The sequence below is a fragment of the Mirounga angustirostris genome, unplaced genomic scaffold (assembly GCF_029215605.1).
Source record: "Mirounga angustirostris isolate CCGP_5_RB_7025 unplaced genomic scaffold, mMirAng1.0.hap1 SCAF_15, whole genome shotgun sequence".
NCBI classification, from domain to species: Eukaryota; Metazoa; Chordata; class Mammalia; order Carnivora; family Phocidae; genus Mirounga; species Mirounga angustirostris.
Window position 1 is genome coordinate 57,080,886 of NW_026991723.1, and position 24,644 is coordinate 57,105,529.

The 24,644-nt window shown below is 39.7% G+C and overlaps 1 protein-coding gene across 4 annotated transcripts in view; it reads left to right on the forward strand.

Moving 5' to 3' along the window:
- Window positions 1-24,644, forward strand: part of UBAP1 (ubiquitin associated protein 1) — a 62,622-nt gene that overhangs the window by 22,326 nt on the left and 15,652 nt on the right. For 3 of the 4 annotated variants that reach the window (XM_064579654.1, XM_064579651.1, XM_064579653.1), the window contains exons 2-3: window positions 8,365-8,405; window positions 22,016-22,140. In XM_064579654.1, coding sequence (XP_064435724.1) covers window positions 8,372-8,405; window positions 22,016-22,140 — 159 coding nt within the window. In that variant the 5' untranslated portion in view covers window positions 8,365-8,371. The remainder of the gene's footprint in view (window positions 1-8,364; window positions 8,406-22,015; window positions 22,141-24,644) is intronic. The other variant, XM_064579655.1, reaches the window with a different exon arrangement.

Sequence of the window (24,644 nt, forward strand, 5' to 3'; positions counted from 1 at the left end):
TAGTTTTGATAAATACTTTTCTAGAAGATCATCCATTTTATCCAGGTTCTCACATGTATTTGCAAAGAGATAAACAAAGCAGTATTTGGATTATTTTAATTTCCTCTATTTTGTACACTTATTTCTCTCTTTTTAAAATTAAGTTCGTTGGATGGTTTATGTTTTTTCCAAAGAACCAGCTCTAGGGTTTATTTATTAATCATTTTTCTGATTTTAATTGGTTATTTTCTGCTTATGTCCTTACTGTTTCCATCTTGTGCTTTCCTTAGATGGTCCCTATGCTGTGAATTTTTTTCTTAGTACTTTTGTTTGCTGTGAATTTTCCTGATTATTGCTTTAGCTGAATATTGTAGTTTCTCAAATGCAATATTTTCGTTGTCATTTTCTGCAGTTTTATTTTTGGTTCCCTCTTTGATCAAGAGACAGTTTAGAAAATCAGGTAGTAGGACCTTTTTGTTTTCTGATGTAATAAATTTCTAATTTTTTTTTTTGCCTTTTGACTATAATTGGCTGTGCTATATCTGATTTTGAATATTTACTGGAATTTTCTTTGTGGCCTAGTATTTACTTAGGTTTTTGTAAAGTGTTCTGTGGGTACTTATGGTATATTTTGCTTTCAGGGTGCTTTTGATATGATATAAATTAGGTCTATCTTATTAATTATGTATTTCTACTTAGTTCTTCTGTTTCGTATAGTTTTTGTTTCATGAGTGGTGGTGATGCAGTGTTACTTGGGGCAGTTCATAATGTCAGCTTTTCATCATGGATTACATCCTTTATCATCAATAAAGTAAAACAGCTGTTATACTTCCATGAAGTCTGTAACTTAGGACCATTTGTGTGGTATTCTTACTGGTCTTAGAAACTACTGATTGAGGGGCGCTTGGGTGGCTCAGTTGTTAAGCATCTGCCTTCAGCTCAGGTCATGATCCCAGGGTCCTGGGATTGAGCCCCACATTGGGCTCCCTGCTCCGTGGGGAGCCTGCTTCTCCCTCTCCCTCTGCTTGCCACTCCCCCTGCTTGTGCTCTCTCTCTCTCAAATAAATGAATAAAGTCTTAAAAAGAAACTACTGATTTATTCTTTTTTATTATATTTTCTCTCTCTGAGGTCACAATCTTTCATTATACTGTGGTGTTTCTGTTTAGTCCCCTTACAGGTATCTGGGGTATTCTTTCCCTTTGTTGCTCCCTAGATTTTTTTTTTTTTTTCCTAATTACAGAGTGTGTCAATCAGTAGATATGTGCTCATATAGAAAACCTGGAAAGCAAATAGCCCAAAAGAAAAAACCAAAAGCCCCACATTGTAAACCCATCATCCAAATACACCACCATTATAAGACTATGTCTTACTCCTGTTTGTTTCCATATTTACGCAGACCTATTCCCCTCTTTTCCAGAATCGCAGGGCCCATTAGATCTTGTTTCTGCAGGTTAGTGACTCAAATTTAGATTTTCCATTTTTGCACTCTCTGAAACAGTGGTGTTCAGGACAAATCCGACTGAATAAGCAGTATTCCAGCTGAATTGAAAGGAGAAATTAATGCATAAAGAAAAGCTTACTGGGGTTATTGAAATGCTCTTCAGTATGAATCTGTGTACTGTTGACCTGTGTTTTTGGCCTTCCATCTTTAGCCAAATATGCTGATGTGTAGCAGCCAATAATAAGGGGCTTAGTTTTGTAAACACAGAGGTTGTGGACGGTGATAGATCCTGAAAATATCTCTGGCTAATTCTCAGACTTGAAACTGAAAGTAAGGTCTCAAACTCAGTTCTGTGTTTACAGCCATATTCTTCACTCAAAATAAGAGTCTAAACATTCAAATAAAAATCTACATTTTGTGTATAGCTTGCTGGTAGAGTACTTGGCAAATGGTTTACTTTTTTCTAAGTTATGTACATATATATATTTTGTATATATATATTTTATATATATATATTTTTAAGATTTTATTCATTTGAGAGAGTGAGAGAGAGCACGAGGTGCGGGAGGGGTAGATGGAGAGGAAGAGGCAGACTCCCGCTTCCCCTGAGGAGTAAGCCAGATGCAAGGCTTGATCCCAGGATCCTGAGATCATGACCTGAGCCGAAGGCAGATGCCCAAACTACTGAGCCACCCAGGCGCCTCTCCAAGTTATATGTTTACCAATCTTTGTGGCTCTTGCTGTGTCTCAGACAGTGTGCTAAGATATCTATCTATATAAATTTTTTTAAATAATTCGTTTGAGGTTATTATTTTATATGTGATATAGGAAATGGTTTCCAGACTTTTGGTTTCATGGGCCACTAAAATTTAAAAAGAGGGATGCGATTAACATGGTTGCCAGCTTTTTATTTTGTCCCTAAAGGACATCTTTCAGAAGTTACCATTACGTGTCTGACTTCAGCTCAGGTCATGATCTCAGGGTCCTGGGATCGAGCCCAGCATCGGGCTCTGTGCTCACTGGGAGAGTGTGCTTGTCCCTCACCCTCTCCTTCTGCCCCTCCTCCTGCTTGTACTCTCTGTGTCTATCTCAAATGAATAAATAAAATCTTAACCAAAAAAATTACTGTGTATAGTAAATGATGATATTATTCTGGTACTGAATATTTAATTTGGGAACATAAATATTTTTGCTTTTCTTTATTCTAGTGTTACAGATTCATGGTATGTTTAGGGTTGGCTGTTTATTCAGCCTACTACCCTTTTATTTTACTGTTGAAAGAACTAAGACTCCAAAATGTCTCTGAGATCTGTGAGAAAATAAAGCTTTTTCTGATGAATTTATTTATTTATTTATTTTTAAGATTTTATTTATTTGCGAGAGAGAGAATGAGAGACAGACAGCATGAGAGGGAGGAGGGTCAGAGGGAGAAGCAGACTCCCTGCCGAGCAGGGAGCCCGATGCGGGACTCGATCCCAGGACTCCAGGATCATGACCTGAGCCGAAGGCAGTCGCTTAACCAACTGAGCCACCCAGGCGCCCTTCTGATGAATTTAGTATAGCGTTGTATTGACATACTAATAGCCATTACATTTGTCATTTTTGTCATATATATGTTGGTATGAATGCTGGTTGTATGTGTGTTAACTTTGTTTTTAGAATTGAAATTTGATGATTCCCAGAGCCATCTTTTTCTGTAAGAGAATTTCCTGGATTAATTTGTATCTGGGGAAATTCCTGATTGCAGCTCTTGTTGCAGTGTAATGTGTGACAATGATAGCTTACTGAGATACTAAATTGCTATGTATTAGGAAACTTTGTAAGAATGTAATTTCATATAATAGGAATTTAATGATATAAGAAAGGGAAGAAAGAAAATGAGATCATCAATACAATTGTGTTGGGCTTTCTCTTCCCCTTGTGAAAGGGCCTGCGCCTTGGCAGGATGTTGTTTACATTCTCTTGATTGGTTACCCCTACTCTTCTCACTTTGCCTTTTTCCATTCCTTATCTCATGTCTTCTGTTTCTTGCACTCTGGCTTCTCCTCTCCCTGCAGTTCTGTTCTTGTTACCTCTTTCCCCATCTCTTTTTGTTCTTGAACGTCTTTAATTAGTGATTTAAATTTTAAGTTACTGGCTTTTCTTCCTGTAGCATTTGAATTGAAGTGGCACTGAACTGGCAAAATAGAACATTGCTGTTAAGTTCTTTGGTGCTTCAGGGAAGTCTACATTTTATTAGTGTAAAAGCTTATGAGTAAAGAATGTGTGCAAAAAAAAAATGTGTTCTGTTCTTATTTCTGCTTGATACTTTTCCTTTAATATATGCGTTTATATATATTTTAGTGGAGATTTATGATAACTTAGGATTTTTTTTTTCTCCTGTGAGCACTTACAGTTTTATGTTGGGGGCAAATGTATTTTTTTCAGTCTTGTTTTGTGTACATTTTTTACATGTTAAGTAATTCAGTTCAACTTATAAAAACATTTTAAAACTTGTACTTGGGACGCCTGGGTGGCTCAGTCAGTTGAGTATCTGACTCTTGGTTTTGGGTCAGATCATGATCTCAGGGTCCTGAGATGTCCCATGTTGGGCTCCACACTCAGTGGGGAGTCTGCTTGAGATTCTCTATCTCCCTCTGCATTCAGTGAACTATTTTAATATTTAAAGAAGCCCCCAAGAAAATGTATATTTTATCAGCTCTATTGAGGCATATTTTTAAAGAATTTATATCCTTTTATTTAGTAATAGGGGTACTATATTTTAATTCTCACTTTTTTTTAATAGAAATTTTGCTTCGTTGCAGATAATATGCATACTCTAGCATGGGGGATAGAGAGGGGAGTCTTTTATTTGCATTTGCCTGACTAATGAATTGAACATCATCTCATCATCATGTGCTTCTTGGTTATCTGTATGTCTTCTTTGGAGAATTGATTATTCATATTCTTTTGCCCATTTCTAGTTGGGTTATTTGTCTTTTATTATTGAGTTGTGGAGTTATTTATGTATTCTAGATAACAGTCCCCTTATCACATACATCATTTGCAAATATATTTTTCTCCCATTCTTCTCCCATTCTGTGGGTTGTCTTTTGGTTGAACCTTTAAAAAAAAGCCATTAAGAATCCATTTAGGGACACCTGGCTGGCTCAGTCAGTAGAGCTTGGGACTCTTGATTTCAGGATCATGAGTTCAAGCCCCATGTTGGGCATAGAGCCTGTTTAAAAAAAAAAAAAAGAATCCATTTAAAGTTGGTGAAACTTCTTAAAATATTTGTGATGTTAGCTGCTTCTGGGGATTGTTTGCAAAATTATTATTATTTTTTTTTTAAAGATTTTATTTATTTATTTGAGACAGAGAGAATGAGAGACAGAGAGCATGAGAGGGAGGAGGGTCAGAGGGAGAAGCAGACTCCCTGCCGAGCAGGGAGCCCGATGCGGAACTCGATCCAGGGACTCCAGGATCATGACCTGAGCCGAAGGCAGTCGCTTAACCAACTGAGCCACCCAGGCGCCCCAAAATTATTTTTTAAATTAGAGGCTCAAGGAGCTTCTCCCAAACCATTTACCTCTCAAAAACAGCCGCTTTTTCAAACAGCTGATATCCCACAATATCAGGGACACATAGATGAAAATGCTCATTTTCTGCACTTGTTGCAGCTGTCTTTGCTGTGTGCTTAAATACTGCTTTTTTTCTCAGCAGAGACTTAAGTACATTTCTATTCTATGCCTATGTGTGAAGGTTGAGACTGCCAAGAATCTTGTTTCTTCGTTTTAGGAGTCTCACTGTATTGTGGTTTATGTACATTTTGATGACCCTGTAGTGTGTGCGCCAATGAAATATCTTCTGCACATATAAAAAGTTTTAATCATTTTCAGCATGGTTTGTTGTTTCTTTGAAAATTGATAATCCATATACTTTATAATTTTAACTCTCCATTAGAATTAATTAGAATATCAACCACAATATTTAGTCCCCACATCATGCTGGAAAACTGAAACTTTTAAAGTAAAGCTTTAAAGAAATTGTAAAATAAATAGCTGTTTGCCATAGGATGTTCAGAAACTGTAGAGGAATGTTATGAATTATTCCCAGTTCTACCACCTAGAGGCAGCCACTTTTAAAAAAAAATTTCATTTTTTAAAAGATTTTGTTTTTAAATCTCTACACCCACCGTGGGGCTCAGATCTACAACCCTGAGATCAAGAGTCGCTTGCTCTGTGGACTGAGCAAGTCATGTGCCCCTTACATAATACTTTCTATCCTTTATAGTACATGGTAGCTAACATTACTTTTCTATTCCTATAGTTTTGCGTATTTTCTTTTTTTTTTAAGATTTTATTTATTTGACAGAGAGAGACAGCAGAGAGCAGGAACACAAGCAGGGGGAGTGGGAGAGGGAGAAGCAGGCTTCCTGCTGAGCCGGGAGCCCGATGCGGGGCTCGATCCCAGGACCCTGGGATCCTGACCTGAGCTGAAGGCAGACGCTTAATGACTGAGCCACCCAGGTGCCCCTGTTTTTTATTACTGTAGTTTAAATAGAATCATATAATATGTAACCTTTAGAGCCTGGCTTCTTTCACTTACCATGATGAATTTGAAATTTGTCCATGTTGTGGTGGTGTTGTATTATACACCATGTACAATTCATCCATTTATTTAAAGATTTTATTTATTTATTTATTTTAGAGAGAGTGACAGAGGGGGAGGAGCAGAGGGAGGAGGACAGGCAGACTCTGTGCTTAGTGTGGAGCCCGATGCGGGGCTCAGTGCAGGGCTCAATTTCAGGACCCTGAGATCATGACCTGATCCGATATCAAGAGTCAGATGCTCAACCAACTGAGCCACCCAGGTGCCCCTGTCAGTTCATCCATTTAAAGTGTATAGGGTTAGGGGCACCTGGGTGGCTCAGTCGTTAAGCGTCTGCCTTCAGCTCAGGTCATGATCCCAGGGTCCTGGGATCGAGCCCCGCATCGGGCTCCCTGCTCAGCAGGAAGCCTGCTTCTCCCTCTCTCACTCCTCTTGCTTGTGTTCCCTCTCTCGCTGTGTCTCTCTCTGTCAAATAAATAAATAAAATCTTTAAAAAATAAAAAAATAAATAAAATAAAAGTGTATAGGGGTGCCTGGCTGATTCAGTCAGAAGAGTATGAGACTCTATCTCAGGGTCGTGAGTTCAAGCCCCATGAGTGTAGAGATTACATAAATAAATAAAACTAAAAAAAAAATCAGCTTGTTAATTTAAGAAAAAGCCTGTGCAGATTTTAATTCTACTGAATAATTTTCACAAGATAGGTGCAATATACTTTTCCTTTTTTTTTTTTAACGTTTGGTGGAAAATAGATTGTATTCAGTATGATGCCTTCCAGTGTATTGTAATGCAGGCTAATAGACAACAGACCATAAATTCATATAGCTAACCTTAATTTTTTTCCTGCTTACATTTTTTTTCCTTGCTTACATTTTTAAGTTAGAGGTATAAACACCATATCAAGGGCAATAGACTGACTTTTAGGTTGAAGAGCTCAGTTTTTGGTTTAAGACAGGACTTCAGACTTAACTTTTATAGGGGCTGAAAATGCAAAGATGTGTGGTTTTATGTTTTTTTTCTTCACTTAAAAAATTTTTTTTTTAAGATTTTGTTTATTTGAGAGAGAGAGAGTGAGAGCATGAGCACAAGTGGGGAGGCAGAGGGAGAAGCAGACTCCCCGCAGAGCAGGGAACCTGACGCTGGGCTCCATTCCAGGACCCTGGGATCATGACCTTAGCTGAAGGCAGATACTCAACCGACTGAGCCACCTAGGCGCCTGCCCCTTCCTTTACTTAAAAGATTTTTATACTAATTAAGCAGTACAGATTATATGTCATTCATTCCCCACTTAACTTACTATTAGAGTTAGTTGCCAGCAAAAGGTTCTGTATTTGTATAACTGAATAAAGAGAGATTTTTCTTAATCTGTTATTGACAGATTTATAGTTTGTGTCAAGAAGGTGTTTTGTACTTTTTTCCTTTTGATAGTTCACATATAAATTGGTAAATGGCTAGTATGTTCTTCTCATATTTATATATATATACACATTTTAGTTTTTTAATTTTTATATATTTTATATATTTTTATTTTATTTTTTAAAGATTTTATTTATTTGAGAAAGAGAGAGAGAGAGCATATGAGAGGCGGGAGGGTCAGAGGGAGAAGCAGGCTCCCCGCGGAGCAGGGACCCCGAAGCGGGACTGGATCCAGGGACTCCAGGATCATGACCTGAGCTGAAGGCAGTCACTTAACCAACTGAGCCACCCAGGCGCCCTATTTTTTATATTTTTAAAAAAGATTGATTTATTTGTCAGAGAGGGAGAGAGAGACTGAGCAAGCAGGGGGAGTGGCAGACAGAGGGAGAAGTAGGCTCCCCGCTGAGCAAGGAGCCCAATATAGGACTCAGTCCCAGGACTCGGATCATGACCTGAGCTGAAGGCAGACGCTCAACCCAGTGAGCCACCCAGGCGGCTCCACATGTACATTTTTAGAACATGCAGATTTTAGAAATGTTTAACTTTTCTCTAGATAACTAATATGTCCTCCTTTCTCCTTTCTTTTTTAAGATTTTGGGACTGAGAAGTTTGAGGACTGTATTCTGGTTTCTTTTTTGTAGTCTCAATTTTCTTTTTTTTTTTTTTTTTTAAAGATTTTATTTATTTATTTGAGAGAGAGAGAATGAGAGACAGAGAGCATGAGAGGGAGGAGGGTCAGAGGGAGAAGCAGACTCCTCGCCAAGCAGGGACCCCGATGCCGGACTCGATCCTGGGACTCCAGGATCATGACCTGAGCCGAAGGCAGTCGCTTAACCAACTGAGCCACCCAGGCGCCCCTGTAGTCTCAATTTTCTCATAATGATTTGTTTATATCCCCTCAGAGCATCATGTACTTAAAAATATTTCTTTGTTTTTCAGGTTCTAAATGGCTTCTAAGAAGTTGGGTGCAGATTTTCATGGTAAGTGGACTGTTAGATATCATGGTTTAAGTTATGATTTGATCAGAAGATTTGAAATCACTTAACGTTGTCTAAGTAAGTGCACCTTTTTGTTTATTTAAATGAACAGCTTGAGAAAAAGTTGTACAACAGTGTAGCATATACATTCCAATGGATTTCAGGTAATTTAATACTGAAGTTTTTTTTTTTTTTTTTTTTTAAGATTTTATTTATTTGCGAGAGAGACAATGAGAGACAGAGAGCATGAGAGGGAGGAGGGTCAGAGGGAGAAGCAGACTCCCTGCCGAGCAGGGAGCCCGATGCGGGACTCGATCCCAGGACTCCAGGATCATGACCTGAGCTGAAGGCAGTCGCTTAACCAACTGAGCCACCCAGGCGCCCCAATACTGAAGTATTGAAGTAGATAGTTAAGTTTTAGAGTCTCTTTGGTTATTGTACTTGAAACTACCAGAGGTGAATAGGGAGCCTACCTATTTTTATTGTTCTTCAGCAGTATTTTGAAGTAGTTACATTCCCTTTCTTACTCTCTGGTCATAGCTCTTGGTCATCTCAGGTGTGAAAAACTCTAAACCTTTAGTTAATACTTAATAATGTTTTGCTTTAATGTCCATCCTTGTTGTCCTCCCTCCCTGCCCCACGGTGATAGGAAGTAATTACTACAAATAAACTGTGATCAGTAATTACAGAAATGTTAGTAGTAGTAATTACAATTTTGCATTTGAAACAAATAGTTTATCATCTTTTTCTAAGATACACCTTTCTAAACTGAATACATTAATAAACTTTATTATCTGCATTTGGGAGAAAAGGAGGTGCCTAAGAAGTTAGATTCTCATTTCATACAGTAGAAGATAAGAATTAAATACCAGAAATAGCCAAACAACAGTTATTTTAAAAGGGTTTTTGAGGGGCGCCTGGGTGGCTCAGTCATTGAGCGTCTGCCTTCGGGTCAGGTTATGATCCCGGGGTCCTGGGATTGAGCCCCGCATTGGGCTCCGTGCTCCGTGGGAAGCCTGCTTCTCCCTCTCCCACTCCCCCTGCTTGTGTTCCCTTTCTCGCTGTGTCTCTCTCTGTCAAATAAATAAATAAAATCTTTTTTTTTTTTTTAAAAGGGTTTTTGAGGGGCACCTGGGTGGCTCAGTTGGTTGGGTGACTGCCTTCAGCTCAGGTCATGATCCCAGGGTCATGAGATTGAGCCCCACATCAGGCTCCTTGCTCAGCGGGGAGCCTGCTTCTCCCTCTCCCTCTCCCTCTGCTTACTACTCCGCCTGCTTGTGTGCACTCTCTCTCTCTCTCTCTCTCTGTTAAATAAATAAATAATATCTTAAAAAAAAATAAAAGGGTTTTTGGGGGCGCCTAGCAGCTCAGTCAGTTAAGCATCTGACTCTTGATTTCTTCTTAGGTCATGATCTCAGGGTTGTGAGATCAGCTATGCTTTGGGCTCCGTAATGGGCATGGAGCCTGCTTTAAGATCGTCTCTCTCCTCCCTTCCCTGCCCCTTTAAAAAAATGAAGGTTTTTAAAGCTAATCTTCCATTTTTAAAATCATGTCATTGTAAGAATGATTTGCCAGACCGCATGACAACATATGTTGGTATGCTCTTCTGGTTGCTTGATTGTATCAGTCACCTGAATCAGTCTGCAGCAGCAGTCACTGGGGTTCTAACTTGCTTATATATTTTATATAACAGTTTAATATTTTGAATTACCATTGTGCATATGCTTACATACATCAGTTGTATGTGTTTTGTTAGGTCCTTTTGGAGTTAAGTCAGTCACACTCTGGAATTTGCATTCTTTATAGCAGGTCAGGCATCAGATCTACCAGGTAAGCTATTTCCTGTTGTCTAAGGACTATTAGACAATACTTTCAAAGTATTCAAATGAAAGTAGAGAGATAGATCCGAAGTTGCCTCTGGATCACTTTTTTTTTTTTTAAAGATTTATTTTTTTGAGAGAGCGAGAATGAGAGAAAGAGAGAGAGAGTACATGAGAGGGGGGAGGGTTAGAGGGAGAAGCAGGCTCCTCGCCAAGCAGGGACCCCGATGCGGGACTCGATCCAGGGACTCCAGGATCATGACCTGAGCCGAAGGCAGTCGCTCAACCAACTGAGCCACCCAGGCGCCCTGGATCACTTTTTTAAGGAAAAAGAGGACAGAGCAAAGGACAGAGGAGAGAAAATAGCAAAAAAGAAAAATTTAAGCTTATAATCTTATTTCAAAAGATAAGCTATATATCTCGACTCTTTGGGAAGTCCTTTTTGACTGGAGTGAAAATAAGATGGACCCCAGGTTATGTGTTCCAGCTAAACAGTTCAGAGAGAAGATTCTAATTTTGAAGTTACCTGATCAATAACTTTTTTATTTTATTTTTTATTAAAAAAAATTTTTTTTTTTTTTAAAGATTTTATTTATTTGACAGAGAGAGACCCAGCGAGAGAGGGAACACAAGCAGGGGGAGTGGGAGAGGGAGAAGCAGGCTCCCCGCAGAGCAGGGAGCCCGATGTGGGGCTCGATCCCAGGACCCCGGGATCACGACCTGAGCCGAAGGCAGATGCTTAACGACTGAGCCACCCAGGCGCCCCACCTGATCAATAACTTTTTTAGAAATTCCTCCATCTCCTTACATTCCTCACCAAAATTTTGTTGTTTGAGTGAAGCATTCTACCTCCACGCCCATCGTGGAGCCCAACGTGGGGTTTGAATTCACAACCCTGAGATCAAGACCTGAGGTGAGATCAAGAGTCAGATGCTTAACCAACTGTGCCACCCAGGTGCCCTGAGAAAATATTTTTTTCTCTTTCTCTTTTCAGCTTCTGCTTTAAACTGGTGAGCTGCTACTTGAATTTCTATAGCTTTGGAGTTTTTAAAGAATCTTATTTTTAGGTATTATGTAGCTTAAGGAATAGAAATTAAAGGAAATAGGCAAAAAAAAGGTGTGGGGAGAATAGCAATCTTGTCAGCATCTGAGTGCAGGAAATCAAGTTTAGCCTGGTCTTTCAGGGCTGAAATTAGAAAGCCAGGAAACTAAGGCTCGTACTCCCCCCATCTCTCAGGAAGCTACATAGCCTTTCCTTACTGCTTTTCTCTGCGGGTGTGCTCCATTTTTATTCTTCTGTTTATAGACTTGCTTTCTTGACCTACTTGTGTAGAGTGCATAGGGTGAAAAATGCCCCCCCCCAATATGATGCAGCTTGCTATTTGATCTTTCAGTCTAAGTGGCTAGCATCATATAGCTCAAAGTTTTTCTATCTGTCGGGCAAGGGGGTATCTGATTGGTACAGCCTAGTTTATAGGCCTGTGGATTGATTCTCCCTAAGGTAGGTATTATCTGACTGGTCCATTGGGGTTAGTGGGTGTGTGTGTATATAATTCTTCCAGGGCATTTGGAGTGTGGACAAGGAGGTAACATCTGCTTTTGTGACTGGATATTAAATTTTTTTTTTTTCTTTTTAAATATTTGGGCTGACTAGATCCTGTGCTATGACTAGTATTTGATTTTACCTTCAAGTTCTTTTTTTTTTTTTTTTTAATTTATCAGAGAGAGAGGGATTGTGTGCGCACAAGCAGGGAAGAGTGTTAGGCTAAGGGAGAAGCGGACTCCCCGCTGAGCAAGGAGCCCAATGCAGGACTTGATCTCAGGACCTTGGGATCATGACCTGAGCTGAAGACAGACTGCTTAACCAACTAAGCCATCCAAGTGCTTCCCTCAAGTTCATTTTTTTTCAACTAAGGTTGAACTTCTTCCACTGTCATTAATAACTTCATAGCCCTAAATAACAAAATAAGAGAATAAGCAGTTAATTCTGAAAGACCTTTAAAAATATTGTTCTTTTATATTATATAAATTGCAAACCCTTGGCTCAGTTTAAATCAGGCCTTTCTTGGAGTCTGCTGTTTTATTTATTTTATTTATTTTTTATTTTTTATTTTTTAAGATTTTATTTATTTGAAAGAGAGAATGAGAGAGAGCACAGGAGGGAAGAGAGTCAGAGGGAGAAGCAGACCCCCCGCTGAGCAGGGAGCCCAATACGGGACTCGATCCTGGGACTCCAGGATCATAACCTGAGCTGAAGGCAGTCACTTAACCAACTGAGCTACCCAGGCGCCCGAGTCTGGTGTTTTAAAATGTTAATTCTCTTTAGTTTTTAACTTATTTTCCACTTTAAGAAAAAAGTTATTTTCCAGAAGAGATTTCTTACTTTTTATTTATTTTTTTAGAGAGTGTGTATGCGAGTGAGCGTTCAAGCAGTGGGGGAGGGGTAGAGGGAGAGGGAGAGAATTTTTTTTTTTTAAGATTTTATATATTTGACAGCGCATATAAGAAGGGAGAGTGGCAGGCAGAGGGAGAGGGAGAAGCCGGCTCCCTGTGGAGCAGGGAGCCTGATGTGGGGCTCAATCCCAGGACCCTGGGATCATGACCCGAGCTGAAGGCAGATGCTCAACCAACTGAGCCACCCAGGTGCCCCGAGAGAGAATCTTAAGCAGGCTCCACACCCAGTGCAGGGCTTGATCTCATGACCTTGAGATCATGACCTGAGCTGAAATCAAGAGTCGGTCACCTAACTGACTGAGCTACCCAGGTGCCCCAGAAGTGGTTTTTTTTTTAAGATTTTATTTATTTGAGAGAGAGAGAGAATGAGCCAGGGGGAGGGGCAGAGGGAGAGGAAGAAGCAGACTACCTGCTGAGCAGAGAGCCCAATGTGGGGCTTAATCCCAGGACCCCAAGATCATGACCTGAGCCAAAGGCGGATGCTTAACCGACTGAGCCACCCAGGTGCCCCCAAGTGTTTTTTTGGCTCAGGTCATGATCTTGGGGTCCTGGGATGGAGCCCTGCTGAGTGGGGAGTCTGCTTCTTCTTCTCCCTCTTTCCCTCCCCCCGCACTTGTGCTCACTCTCTCGCTGTATCTCAAATAAATAAAATTGAAAAAAAAAAGTTTCAATAAGCAAATTCCTCTTTTAATATCTGAGAAGATGCCTTGAGATTCTAATTTAGGAAAAAATAAGTCTGTACAAACAGATAAAACTTAATAAACCTAAACTCTTTCCTTTGAAAGGCCAGGCTGTCCTATTTATGACCATTGAGCTAGCTAACTTCTGAGGGAGGTTCATTTTGCCCTTGGTTTAATTTCTCCTAGGATATTGAAATACTTTTTCTGCTGAGTGATAGATAAAGATGTTTTATTTTAAATTGTTTTTAAAGTTGATCTGTTACGGCTTTACAGTGTAATGTGAAGAAGTTGGCCATCGTTTAATCATTGCTCTCCTCCCCGCACCGTCTGTCAAGACTTTACCTTTGTTTTCAGCATTGTTACTATGATGTGGCTTGGTGTGATTTTCTGTGTATTTATCCTGCTTGAAGTTAGCTAAACTTCTTGGATCTGTGGGTTGATATCTTTTATCACTCTGGGAAAATTTGCAGCCATTATTTCTTTTCACATTTCATCTGCCCCATTGTTTCTCTCTTATCCTTTTAAGACTCTAATCATACACGTATTAGGCTGTTTGATATTGTCCTAAATATCTCTTAAGGCTCTGTTTCATTTTTTTTTTTTTTTTTACCTTTGTGTTTCAATACGGTTAATTTCTTTTGACCTGCCCTCAGGTTCTCTGGTTCTTTCCTCTGCTAAGTATTTTCTGACTATCAGGATAGCCTGGTTATGAACTATCAAAGATTTTCTTCTCTGATACTGCATTTTTCATTTCTAGCATTGTTGCTTTGTCTTTCTTTTTCTGTCTCTTGTTGAAATTCCTAATCTGCTCACACATGTTCATCTTTTCCACTAGATCCTTTAATATATTTATTATAGTTATTTTAAACCTTTCTGATAATTTCAGTATCTTTGCTATCCCTCAGTTTGGGTCTGATGACTGGTTCCTCTCTTAATGATGGATCACATTTTCTTGCTTGTGTGTCTTATTTTTGATTGAATGCCAGACATTGTGTATTAAAAAGCTGATTTTGTAGGTTATCTGGCTTTTGTTGTTAGGATGTGAGTAACATTTTCTTGTGACTTCACATCCTGTTGCAGATATCTGTATAATTTTATGTGTGTCTGTCTACATGTGTGTCTATTTATCGATCCATCTGTCAACTTCTTTCTTTCTTTCTTTCCTTCCTTCCTTCCTTCCTTCCTTCCTTCCTTCCTTCCTTCCTTCCTTCCTTCCTTCTTCCTTTCTTTGAGGCGGGGTGCACGCACCAGCAGGGGAAGGGGGAGAGGGAGAGAATCTCAAGCAGATTCTGCAGTGAGCTTAGAGCCCTACATGAGACTCAGTCTCACAACCCTGAGATCATGACTTGAGCAGAAATCAAGAGTTGGATGCTTAACCAGCTACCCAGGCGCCCCTTGTAGCAAACTTAATGGCTTTAAGGTAGTGATACCTAGTTATGGAATTGTATTTTTCACTAAATTTTAAGTTTGGTCTTTACTGTTGTTTGTTTTTAAAAACTTCCGATTTGAATCCTCAGTTTGAATTCACAGTAAAACCTGAATTAAGCATAATCTAGTTTCTACCCTCCATTAAGAATTCATCTCTCCTCTTCCCTGGAATTGTAACTTTTTTTCAGGAAAACATGCAGGTGACAAGATTATAAGCATATTAGCAATTCAGAAAGAAAGAAATGACAATGATGCTTTCCCAGAATTTATCCTGAGATAGTACATCTTCAGCCCAGTCTCTTCCACTGTGCATAACGCAAAGTGATGTGCAGAACGTGACTTCAAGGAACTGAAGTCATCAGAGATGTGCTTACTTTCTTTATCGAAACTGAACTTAAGAGAGTGGGCTCAGACATTTTAGAAAGATATTCAATAATAAAGACTGAAACTAAAAAATATTTGGGGTAAGCTGGAAATTTTTTTTTTTTTTAAGATTTATTTATTTATTTGAGAGAGCAAGAGCATGAGAGGGGGAGAGTCAGAGGGAGAAGCAGACTCCCCGCTGAGCAGGGAGCCCGATGCGGGACTCGATCCCAGGACTCCAGGATCATGACCTGAGCTGAAGGCAGTCGCTTAACCAACTGAGCCACCCAGGCGCCCTAAGCTGGAAATTTGTTAGTCACAGTGTTTAATTCTCTGGGCCATGTAGTTGAGTTTATTGAATCTTTTAAAAAAAATAAGGTGTATTGAGAAACAAGAGAAATTGCTGTCTTTAAATATATATTTTGATATATTGGATAAAAATGAATAATTCCTAAGGCATAGTCGGTTATATTTGCAAAATATATTCTTTATAATCCTCATAGCATCATCATTAATTATGCTACAGTAGTCTCTGTCCATTCAAAAGGTTGCTTGCTTTGTTGCCATCTCTTTAAATGCCTTTTTTTAAAAGATTATTTATTTAGCTATCTATTTTTAAAATATTTTTAAGTAATCCCTACAGTCAGTGTGGGGCTGGAACTTCCAACTCTGAGATAGAGTTACAAGCTCCACCCATTGAGCCAGCCAGGTGCCCCTAAAAGATTTTTTGTTTTTAAGAGAGCGTGTACCAGGAGGTGGGGTGGGGTGGGGAGGGACAGAGGGAGAGGGTGAGAGAGGATCCCAAGCAGCTTCTATGCCCAGTGGGGAGCCCTGTAGGGGCTCAATCTCATGACCTGGAGAACATGACCTGAGCCGAAATCAAGAGTTGGATGCTTAACTGACTGAGCCACTCTAAAAGATTTATTAGTTTTAAGTAATCTCTACACTCAAGAGTCGTCCCATGCTTTACCAACTGAGCCAGCCACGTGCCCCTAAATGCCTTTTTTGCCCTTTATTCCTACCCCCCTCCCAAATAATCACATAACTGTTGGCTCATTCCCTACTAATAAAGTTTAAAGGACTAAGACCAGGGAAAGTTAGAGGATGTGCCAAATCACCTTGGCATTGGCTAGTGAAATGAAACTGCTTTTTAAAAGCAGACACCTGGGCACCTGGGTGGCTTAGTCCTTAAGCATCTGCCTTCGGCTCAGGTCATGATCCCAGGGTCCTGGGATCGAGCCCCGCATTGGGCTCTCTGCTCTGCGGGAAGCCTGCTTCTCCCTCTCCCACTCCCCCTGCTTGTGTTCCCTCTCTCGCTGTGTCTCTCTCTGTCAAATAAATAAATAAAATCTTTAAAAAAATAAAATAAAAGTAGAAACCTGTAATTGGTGTTAAGGAAGGGAATCAGCAGTTGTTTAAAGGTGTAATAATACTTGATCTGTCTGTCCCTATGCCAGGGCCTACTTCAATTTACAGAATATAAGTCATCAGTGTATATAGCAGTCATGTCATTTTCCTAACTGAAAGGTGGGCAGGGAAACTGAACACGCTTTGAAAGATATTCTCATTTGGCTCAGGTATCTTAAGTATGTTATTTTTTGTAGATAATTTTCTCCCTCAGCTCCCCTCACCATTCTACAGTAGAACTGTTCATTTAAGAAAATTTTGTTAGTTTTAGTGTGGATGGGTTTTCTTACATTTGTATATCATATATGCTTGTGTTATTATGGGTAGGATATTTTCAGAGTGTGCGTGTGTGTGTGTGAGAGAGAGAGAGAATTAACCTACTTTGAATGAATAAACATTCTGAAACAAAAGACTTAATTTTGTGATTGTTAACTTGCCTGTACATTTTGCCAGTGCTTCTTAGAAAATGCTAGTTTCAGCTTTGTCTCCTATCAGGACACTAGCTAAAGTTAAAATCTAACTTTCAGTAAACTTTGAGCACCTGTTTTCATGGAAGACAGATAAAATTTTTTTAAAATTAGAACTTTGCTTTTAAGATTTTATTTATTTATTTGACACAGTGAGAGAGGGAACACAAGCAGGGGGAGTGGGAGAGGGAGAAGCAGGCTTCCCGCTGAGCAGGGAGCCCGATGCAGGGCTCGATCCCAGGACCCTGGGATCATCACCTGAGCTGAAGGCAGATGCTTAATGACTGAGCCACCCAGGTGCCCCTAATTTCTATAATATAAAGAATTTTTAAGTGACAGAGGGTTTTAGCGTTGTATCCAGTACTTGGTTATTTTGGCAAGCTGTGATGATACCTGATAGTTTGATGGGGGAGCACCTGGTATATTTTTATGAGTAGCCTTGACATTTTAGGTAAATCATTTTGAATTGTATTTATTTATTTAATTTTATTTATTTTTAAAAGATTTTATTTATTTGACAGAGAGAGACACAGCGAGAGAGGGAACACAAGCAGGGGGAGGGTCAGAGGGAGAAGTACTCCCTGCTGAGCAGGGAGCCCAATGTGGGACTCGATCCCAGGACCCTAGGATCATGAGCTGAGCTGAAGGCATACGCCTAATGACTAAGCCACCCAGGCGCCCAATAATTTTGAATTTTAATAAATGTTAATTGAATGTGAGTTAAGATAGGGGTGAGAGTTAAATATGAAAGAAGTATAGACCATGTCTTCTTTATTTGTTCTTACTGAGCATCTTATCTGCCAGTTATTATGATGAGATTGGGAGGTGTAGATATGAAACATTTATCTCTTCTTAAAGGACACTCAGATTTTCAGAGTATCTAGGTGGAGTATAAGGAAACTGTTCTTACAGAGTGGTAAGACCTGAGGTGCTGGTATGACCTGGGTGTTCTGAGATTGAGAAGGGAGTTGTTCTTAAGCTCATTCTTAAAGGACTAGAAATAATCAAGTAAAAAAGGGTGGGAATGTGACAGGCATTGCCATCTGAGGAAATAGTACTTCTGGAGATATGACCAACTAAGAAACTTTCCTAGAGTGTTAATAATTTAATGGTTATTCCCCAGAAAAATTGTTAAATTGAGCACAGTTGTGAATTTAATTTGCTCACTGAGTGGGAGATAACCTAAAATGTTTCAGTTCTGGCTAGAAGGTACGGAAAAGAGAGACACCAGCCCCCAAGGGTGCAAGTACGGTCCTTCTTTCTGCTGGAGGGTTTCAGGTGTATCAGAGCAGTATTTACCTCAGGAAATGGGAATGATGAGAAGATTTCAAATATATCTTGAATTTGTTAAGTCTTGAAATCTGTTAGTTTTTAGAAAGGGAGAGAAGCCATCTTCATGGAAGAGGTATAATTGTATTATTCTGTCCATGAGCATTCAAGAAAATATACCAGTGTGAGGCCCAGAAGCAATCCTTTTTTTTTTTTTTTAACGATTTTATTTATTTGAGAGAGAGAGCACAAGCGGGGAGGAAAGGGAGAAGCAGGTCCCCTACTGAGCAGGGAGCCCAACCGGGGTTCGATTCCAGGACCCTGAGATCATGACCTGAGCTGAAGGCAGACACTTAACTGACTGAGCCACCCAGGTGCCCCAGCAACCCTTATTTTACTAGCTGTTAATAGTCAAAAAGTAGTAACTATTTCATTGTCCATGATGGTTCTGCCAGTAAGTTATCCCCAGACCTCATCCAGAAAAGAAACCATGTACATTTGGGAGTGGATAGCTAGTGAAAGTCATATGTTAGAGCCACTCTCATTTTGTCTGACCCTATAAATCAGTGATAATGTCCTGGTCTTTTTGTATGATTCAGCTATTAGGCAGAGAGCCTTCAGGGAGTTAAAGCAGTTCAGTTGTATATGGTTTATGTCTCCTGATAATCCTATTCTGATTCCCATGGTCTTGTCTGGTTTTCATTTTCTTTCTTTCTTTTTTTTTAAAGATTTTATTTATTTATTTGAGAGAGAGCATGAGCAGGGAGGAGGAGCAGAGGGAGAGGGAGATGCAGACTCCTTGCTGAGTAGGGAAGCACGATGTGGGACTTGATCTCAGGACCCTGAGATCATGACCTGAGCCGAAGGCAGACACTTAACTGACTGAACCACTCAAGTACCCCCTGGTTTTCCTTTTTTCATAAGTGCTATGCTTCTTGAATATTTCCACATCTGTTGCAGAATATAGTCTTTAAAAATGTAGAGTAATTCTTTGTATTAATTAGAAATGATTCTTTCTAAAGTAGAGAACTAGTCAAAGAGGTTCTTTTGTGGAGGTTCTATCGATTCATCAGTATTAAGTGCCTAATATGTATAGGTTTTGACAGTACATCAGTGAATAAAATAGACTTAAATGCTTTTCTGCAAGGAGCTTACATTCCATTGGGCCAGACAGACAATAAATATAATTTAAAAATGAATTATTTAATGTGTTAGAAGGTAATAAGTGCTGTGGGGGAAAGGATAGATGGTAACATGGGAGTACTGCAGTGAGGGTCAGGTAGTTTTAAGTAGGGTGGTCAGAGTAAGCCTCATTGAGAGAGTGACATTTGAGCAAAGACTTGAAGAACAAAGGAATAAGTCACATGAATATTTAAGAGAAGAACATTCCAGATAGAGGGAGCAGCCCCTGCAGAATTTTTGAGGTGGGTTTGACCCTGTCATGGTTGAGGAACAGTTACTGTGAGTTAGTGCAGTGAGCAAGGAGGTGACAAAGAGTTGAGGGCAGAGGGATAGTGGGCTTTGGGGAGGCCTTTTAGGCTTCCGTGAGTACTTTGGCTTTTACACTAAGTGTAATTGAAAATAAACGCTAATAAGATCAAGTAGGCGCAGAGGAATGTTGAAAAAGAAAAGCAAAGCTGGCGGCATCACAATTCCGGACTTCCAGCTCTATTACAAAGCTGTCATCATCAAGACAGTATGGTACTGGCACAAAAACAGACACATAGATCAATGGAACAGAATAGAGAGCCCAGAAATGGACCCTCAACTCTATGGTCAACTCATCTTTGACAAAGCAGGAAAGAATGTCCAATGGAAAAAAGACAGTCTCTTCAACAAATGGTGTTGGGAAAATTGGATAGCCACATGCAGAAGAATGAAACTGGACCATTTCCTTACACCACACACAAAAATAGACTCCAAATGGTTGAAAGACCTCAATGTGAGACAGGAGTCCATCAAAATCCTAAAGGAGAACACAGGCAGCAACCTCTTTGACCTCAGCCGAAGCAACTTCTTCCTAGAAACATCGCCAAAGGCAAGGGAAGCAAGGGCAAAAATGAACTATTGGGACTTCATCAAGATAAAAAGCTTTTGCAAAGCAAAGGAAACAGTCAACAAAACCAAAAGACAACCGACAGAATGGGAGAAGATATTTGCAAATGACATATCAGATAAAGGGCTAGTATCCAAAATCTATAAAGAACTCATCAAACTCAACACCCAAAGAACAAAGAGTCCAATCAAGAAATGGGCAGAAGACATGAACAGACATTTCTGCAAAGAAGACATCCAAATGGCCAACAGACACATGAAAAAGTGCTCAATATCGCTCGGCATCAGGGAAATCCAAATCAAAACCTCAATGAGATACCACCTCACACCAGTCAGAATGGCTAAAATTAACAAGTCAGGAAACGACAGATGTTGGTGGGGATGCGGAGAAAGGGGAACCCTCCTACACTGTTGGTGGGAATGCAAGCTGGTGCAGCCACTCTGGAAAACAGTATGGAGGTTCCTCAAAAAGTTGAAAATAGGGCGCCTGGGTGGCTCAGTTGGTTAAGCGACTGCCTTCGGCTCAGGTCATGATCCTGGAGACCCTGGATCGAGTCCCGCATCGGGCTCCCTGCTCGGCAGGGAGTCTGCTTCTCCCTCTGACCCTCCCCCCTCTCATGTGCTCTCTCTCTCATTCTCTCTCTCAAATAAATAAATTAATTAAAAAAAAAAATTTAAAAAAAAAAGTTGAAAATAGAGCTACCCTACAACCCAGCAATTGCGCTGCTGGGTATTTACCCCAAAGATACAAAAGTAGGGATCCGAAAGGGTACGTGCACCCCGATGTTTATAGCAGCAATGTCCACAATAGCCAAACTGTGGAAAGAGCCAAGATGTCCATCGACAGATGAATGGATAAAGAAGATGTGGTATATATATACAATGGAATATTATGCAGCCATCAAAAGGAATGAGATCTTGCCATTTGCAACGACGTGGATGGAACTGGAGGGTATTATGTTGAGCGAAATAAGTCAAACAGAGAAAGACATGTATCATATGACCTCACTGATATGAGGAATTCTTAATTGCAGGAAACAAACTGAGGGTTGCTGGAGTGGGGGGTGGGGTGGGAGGGATGGGGTGACTGGGTGATAGACACTGGGGAGGGTATGTGCTCTGGTAAGCACTGTGAATTCTGTGCAAGACTGTTGAATCTCAGATCTGTACCTCTGAAACAAATAATGCAATATATGTTAAGAAAAATAAAAAAAGAAGAAGAAGGTAGCAGGAGGGGGAGAATGAAGAGGGGGAAATCGGAGGGGTAGACGAACCATGAGAGACGATGGACTCAAAAACAAACTGAGGGTTTTAGAGGGGAGGGGGTTGGGAGGATGGGTTAGCCTGGTGATGGGTATTGAGGAGGGCACATTCTGCATGGAGCACTGGGTGTTATGCACAAACAATGAATCATGGAACACTACATCTAAAATTAATGATGTAATGTATGGGGATTAACATAAGAATAAAAAAAAAGATCAAGTAGGCGCAAGTAGGATTTCTTCCACAGATGTCTAGGGTCAGGAGAAGGTAAGCAGTCAGAGAAGCAAGTCTCTATAACTTCTAGTTTTAGGATAGCATAAATTAATGTTGTATCCTAGATGTAAGATAATAGCAAAACAAATAATAAAGTTCTTTGCTGATATTTTCTACTTTATTTTTGATTGTAGGGACTTTCAGTTACCTTGATGATGTCCCATTTAAGATAGGAGACAAATTCAAAACACCAGCTAAAGTTGGTCTTCCTATTGGCTTCTCCTTGCCTGATTGTTTGCAGGTGGTCAGAGAAGTACAGGTAAGTGGTGATTTTTAGTTAAAGTTGAGTGCATTTAAGAATTTGATGTATAGTGAAATAGGAAAAAAAAAATTCTCCTCTTGTATTTCTTATAGCAACTGTTACTGCTTAGCTCACATTGTCTTTGTGTTTCTCTCTCTGTCTCTCGCTCTCGTTCTCACACACACACACACACTTACACTTACATGTGTTTATATATCTATTACAGATCTTCTGCAATCTGTTAGACTGTATATTCCTGGGTTTCTCTGCTTTGTCCAAAACAAATCCCTACTGCCCATCTGGTTTGCTCATTCACCTCTTTCTTTTGATGTCCTCATTATCTTCTTGGTCACTCAAATTAGGAAATATTTTTCTCTCTGCTGTGTCTCACCTTTACCATCCAGTTCATCCTTACGTGACTTTTTTTTACCTGGACTATTGCGGTAGCCTCTTTTTTTTTTTTAAGATTTTATTTATTTATTTGACAGAGATGGTTAGAGAGGGAACACAAGCAGGGGGAGTGGGAGAGGGAGAAGCAGGCTTCCGCTGAGCAGGGAGCCTGATGCGGGGCTCAATCCCAAGACCCCGGGATCACGACCTGAGCTGAAGGCAGATGCTTAACGACTGAGCCACCTAAGCACCCCTGCAGTAGCCTCTTTAATTGGCCCTTCTGCTTGAGGCATTTTTTTGGTATTCATATTGTTTCTAGAATAATATTCCTAAATTAAAGTTTCACATTGTCACATCTCTGTTAAAAAAGAAAAAAAACTGACTGATTTACCAGTCCTTAAATTAAGTCTAGACATAAGGTTGTGGTAAAGCACCTCAGCTCATCATCTCCTCCATATCTCCTGCGAACCAGGTGACTACCAATTCATTGAACATACCATGTATATTACCTATCGTACTATGCTTTTTCTCATGAGCTGTTACCTCCACTTGGAATATTTTCCTCTTTCTCACTGTACTAAAAGCTGTTTATCTACTAAAATCTGTTTATTCTTCTAGACTGTGCTTAAATGCCTTCTCAGTAGCTTCTTTCTCAACCCTCTCATCTTTAAAGCACAGTAATGTATAAATGTATAGAATTACTTCTTGAAAGCAGCAAATAGCCTTATGTTTTGTGACTTCCTTTCTTCTCTCAGTGCACATTTATTGAGTGCCTGTTTTTGAGTGATGCTCTACTAGGGTTGGGGATAGAGATAAATACCTAATTCACTGTCCTCAACGAGCTTACAGTTTAGAGAAAGAGTTAAATGGGAAAACATTAAGTACACTACCTATCTAATACTTCTTCCTATGACTTAAGATTTTAAAAAATACAACTTTCTGGTGAAGGAGTTTCATTTCTGGGGAATTCTCTGAGGCACCACCATGTTACTCTAAGAAATATTTATTTTCCAGTCTATATGCAGTAGGTAATCAAATGGGAGAATTTCAGTTATATTTTTAAAAATAATAGCTTTATTGAGATATAATTCACATACCTTGAAATTCACCTTTTTTAGGTGTGCACATAAGTGGTTTTTAGTATATTCAAAGTGTATAACCATCATTACTATGTAATTCCAGAGTGGTGTCCTTATCCCAAAAAGAAATGCAGTGTCCATTAGCAGTCACTCCCTATTTCCCTCTCCCCCCAGCCCCTGGCAACCACTAAATCTACTTTGTCCCTATGGATATGGCTATTTTGGACGTGTCATATAAATGGAATAATAGATAGTGTTTTGTGACTGACTTATTACACTTAGCATAATGTTTTCAAGGTTTATTCATGTTGTATGAATGAAGTGGTACGTCATTAATTTTTATGGCTTAATGTTCCATTGTATCGATACACTACATTTTGTTTTTCCATTTATTGGTTGATGGACATTTTGGTGGTTTTCACTTTTTACTTATTATCAATAATGCTGGTGCGAACATTTGTGTATAGGTTTTTGTGTGAACGTATGCTTTCAGTTTTCTTGGGTATACAAGTGGAACTGCTGGGTTGTCATATGGTAACTATGTTTAACCTTTTGGGGAACCGCTGCACTGTTTTCCAGAGTGGCTGTCCCATTTTACCGTCCCACCCACAGTGCATGAGGATTCCAATTTATCCACATCCTTGCCAACTCTTCTTATCCATCTTTTTGATTATATATAACCTTACAGGTTTTGCAATGATCTCTTATTGTGGTTTGATGTATATTTCCTTAATTACTAATGATGTTGAACATCTTATATAGTTTTGAATACTGAATTGATAACTCTTTGTGTATGGAGACTTTATTGGGCCAGAAGAGACACAGATTTCCCATATAAAGAAAGTTTTTACATTGTTCTGTTTGCTTGGTGACTTTTCTTTTTTTTTTAAGATTTTATTTGTCAGAGAGAGCACAAGCAGGGGAAGCGGCAGGCAGAGTTGGAGAAGCAGGCTTCCTGCTGACCAAGGAGCTCTATGCGGGACTCAATCCCAGGACCCTGGGATCATGACCTGAGCCAAAGGCAGACGCTTAAATGACTGAGCCACCCAGGCA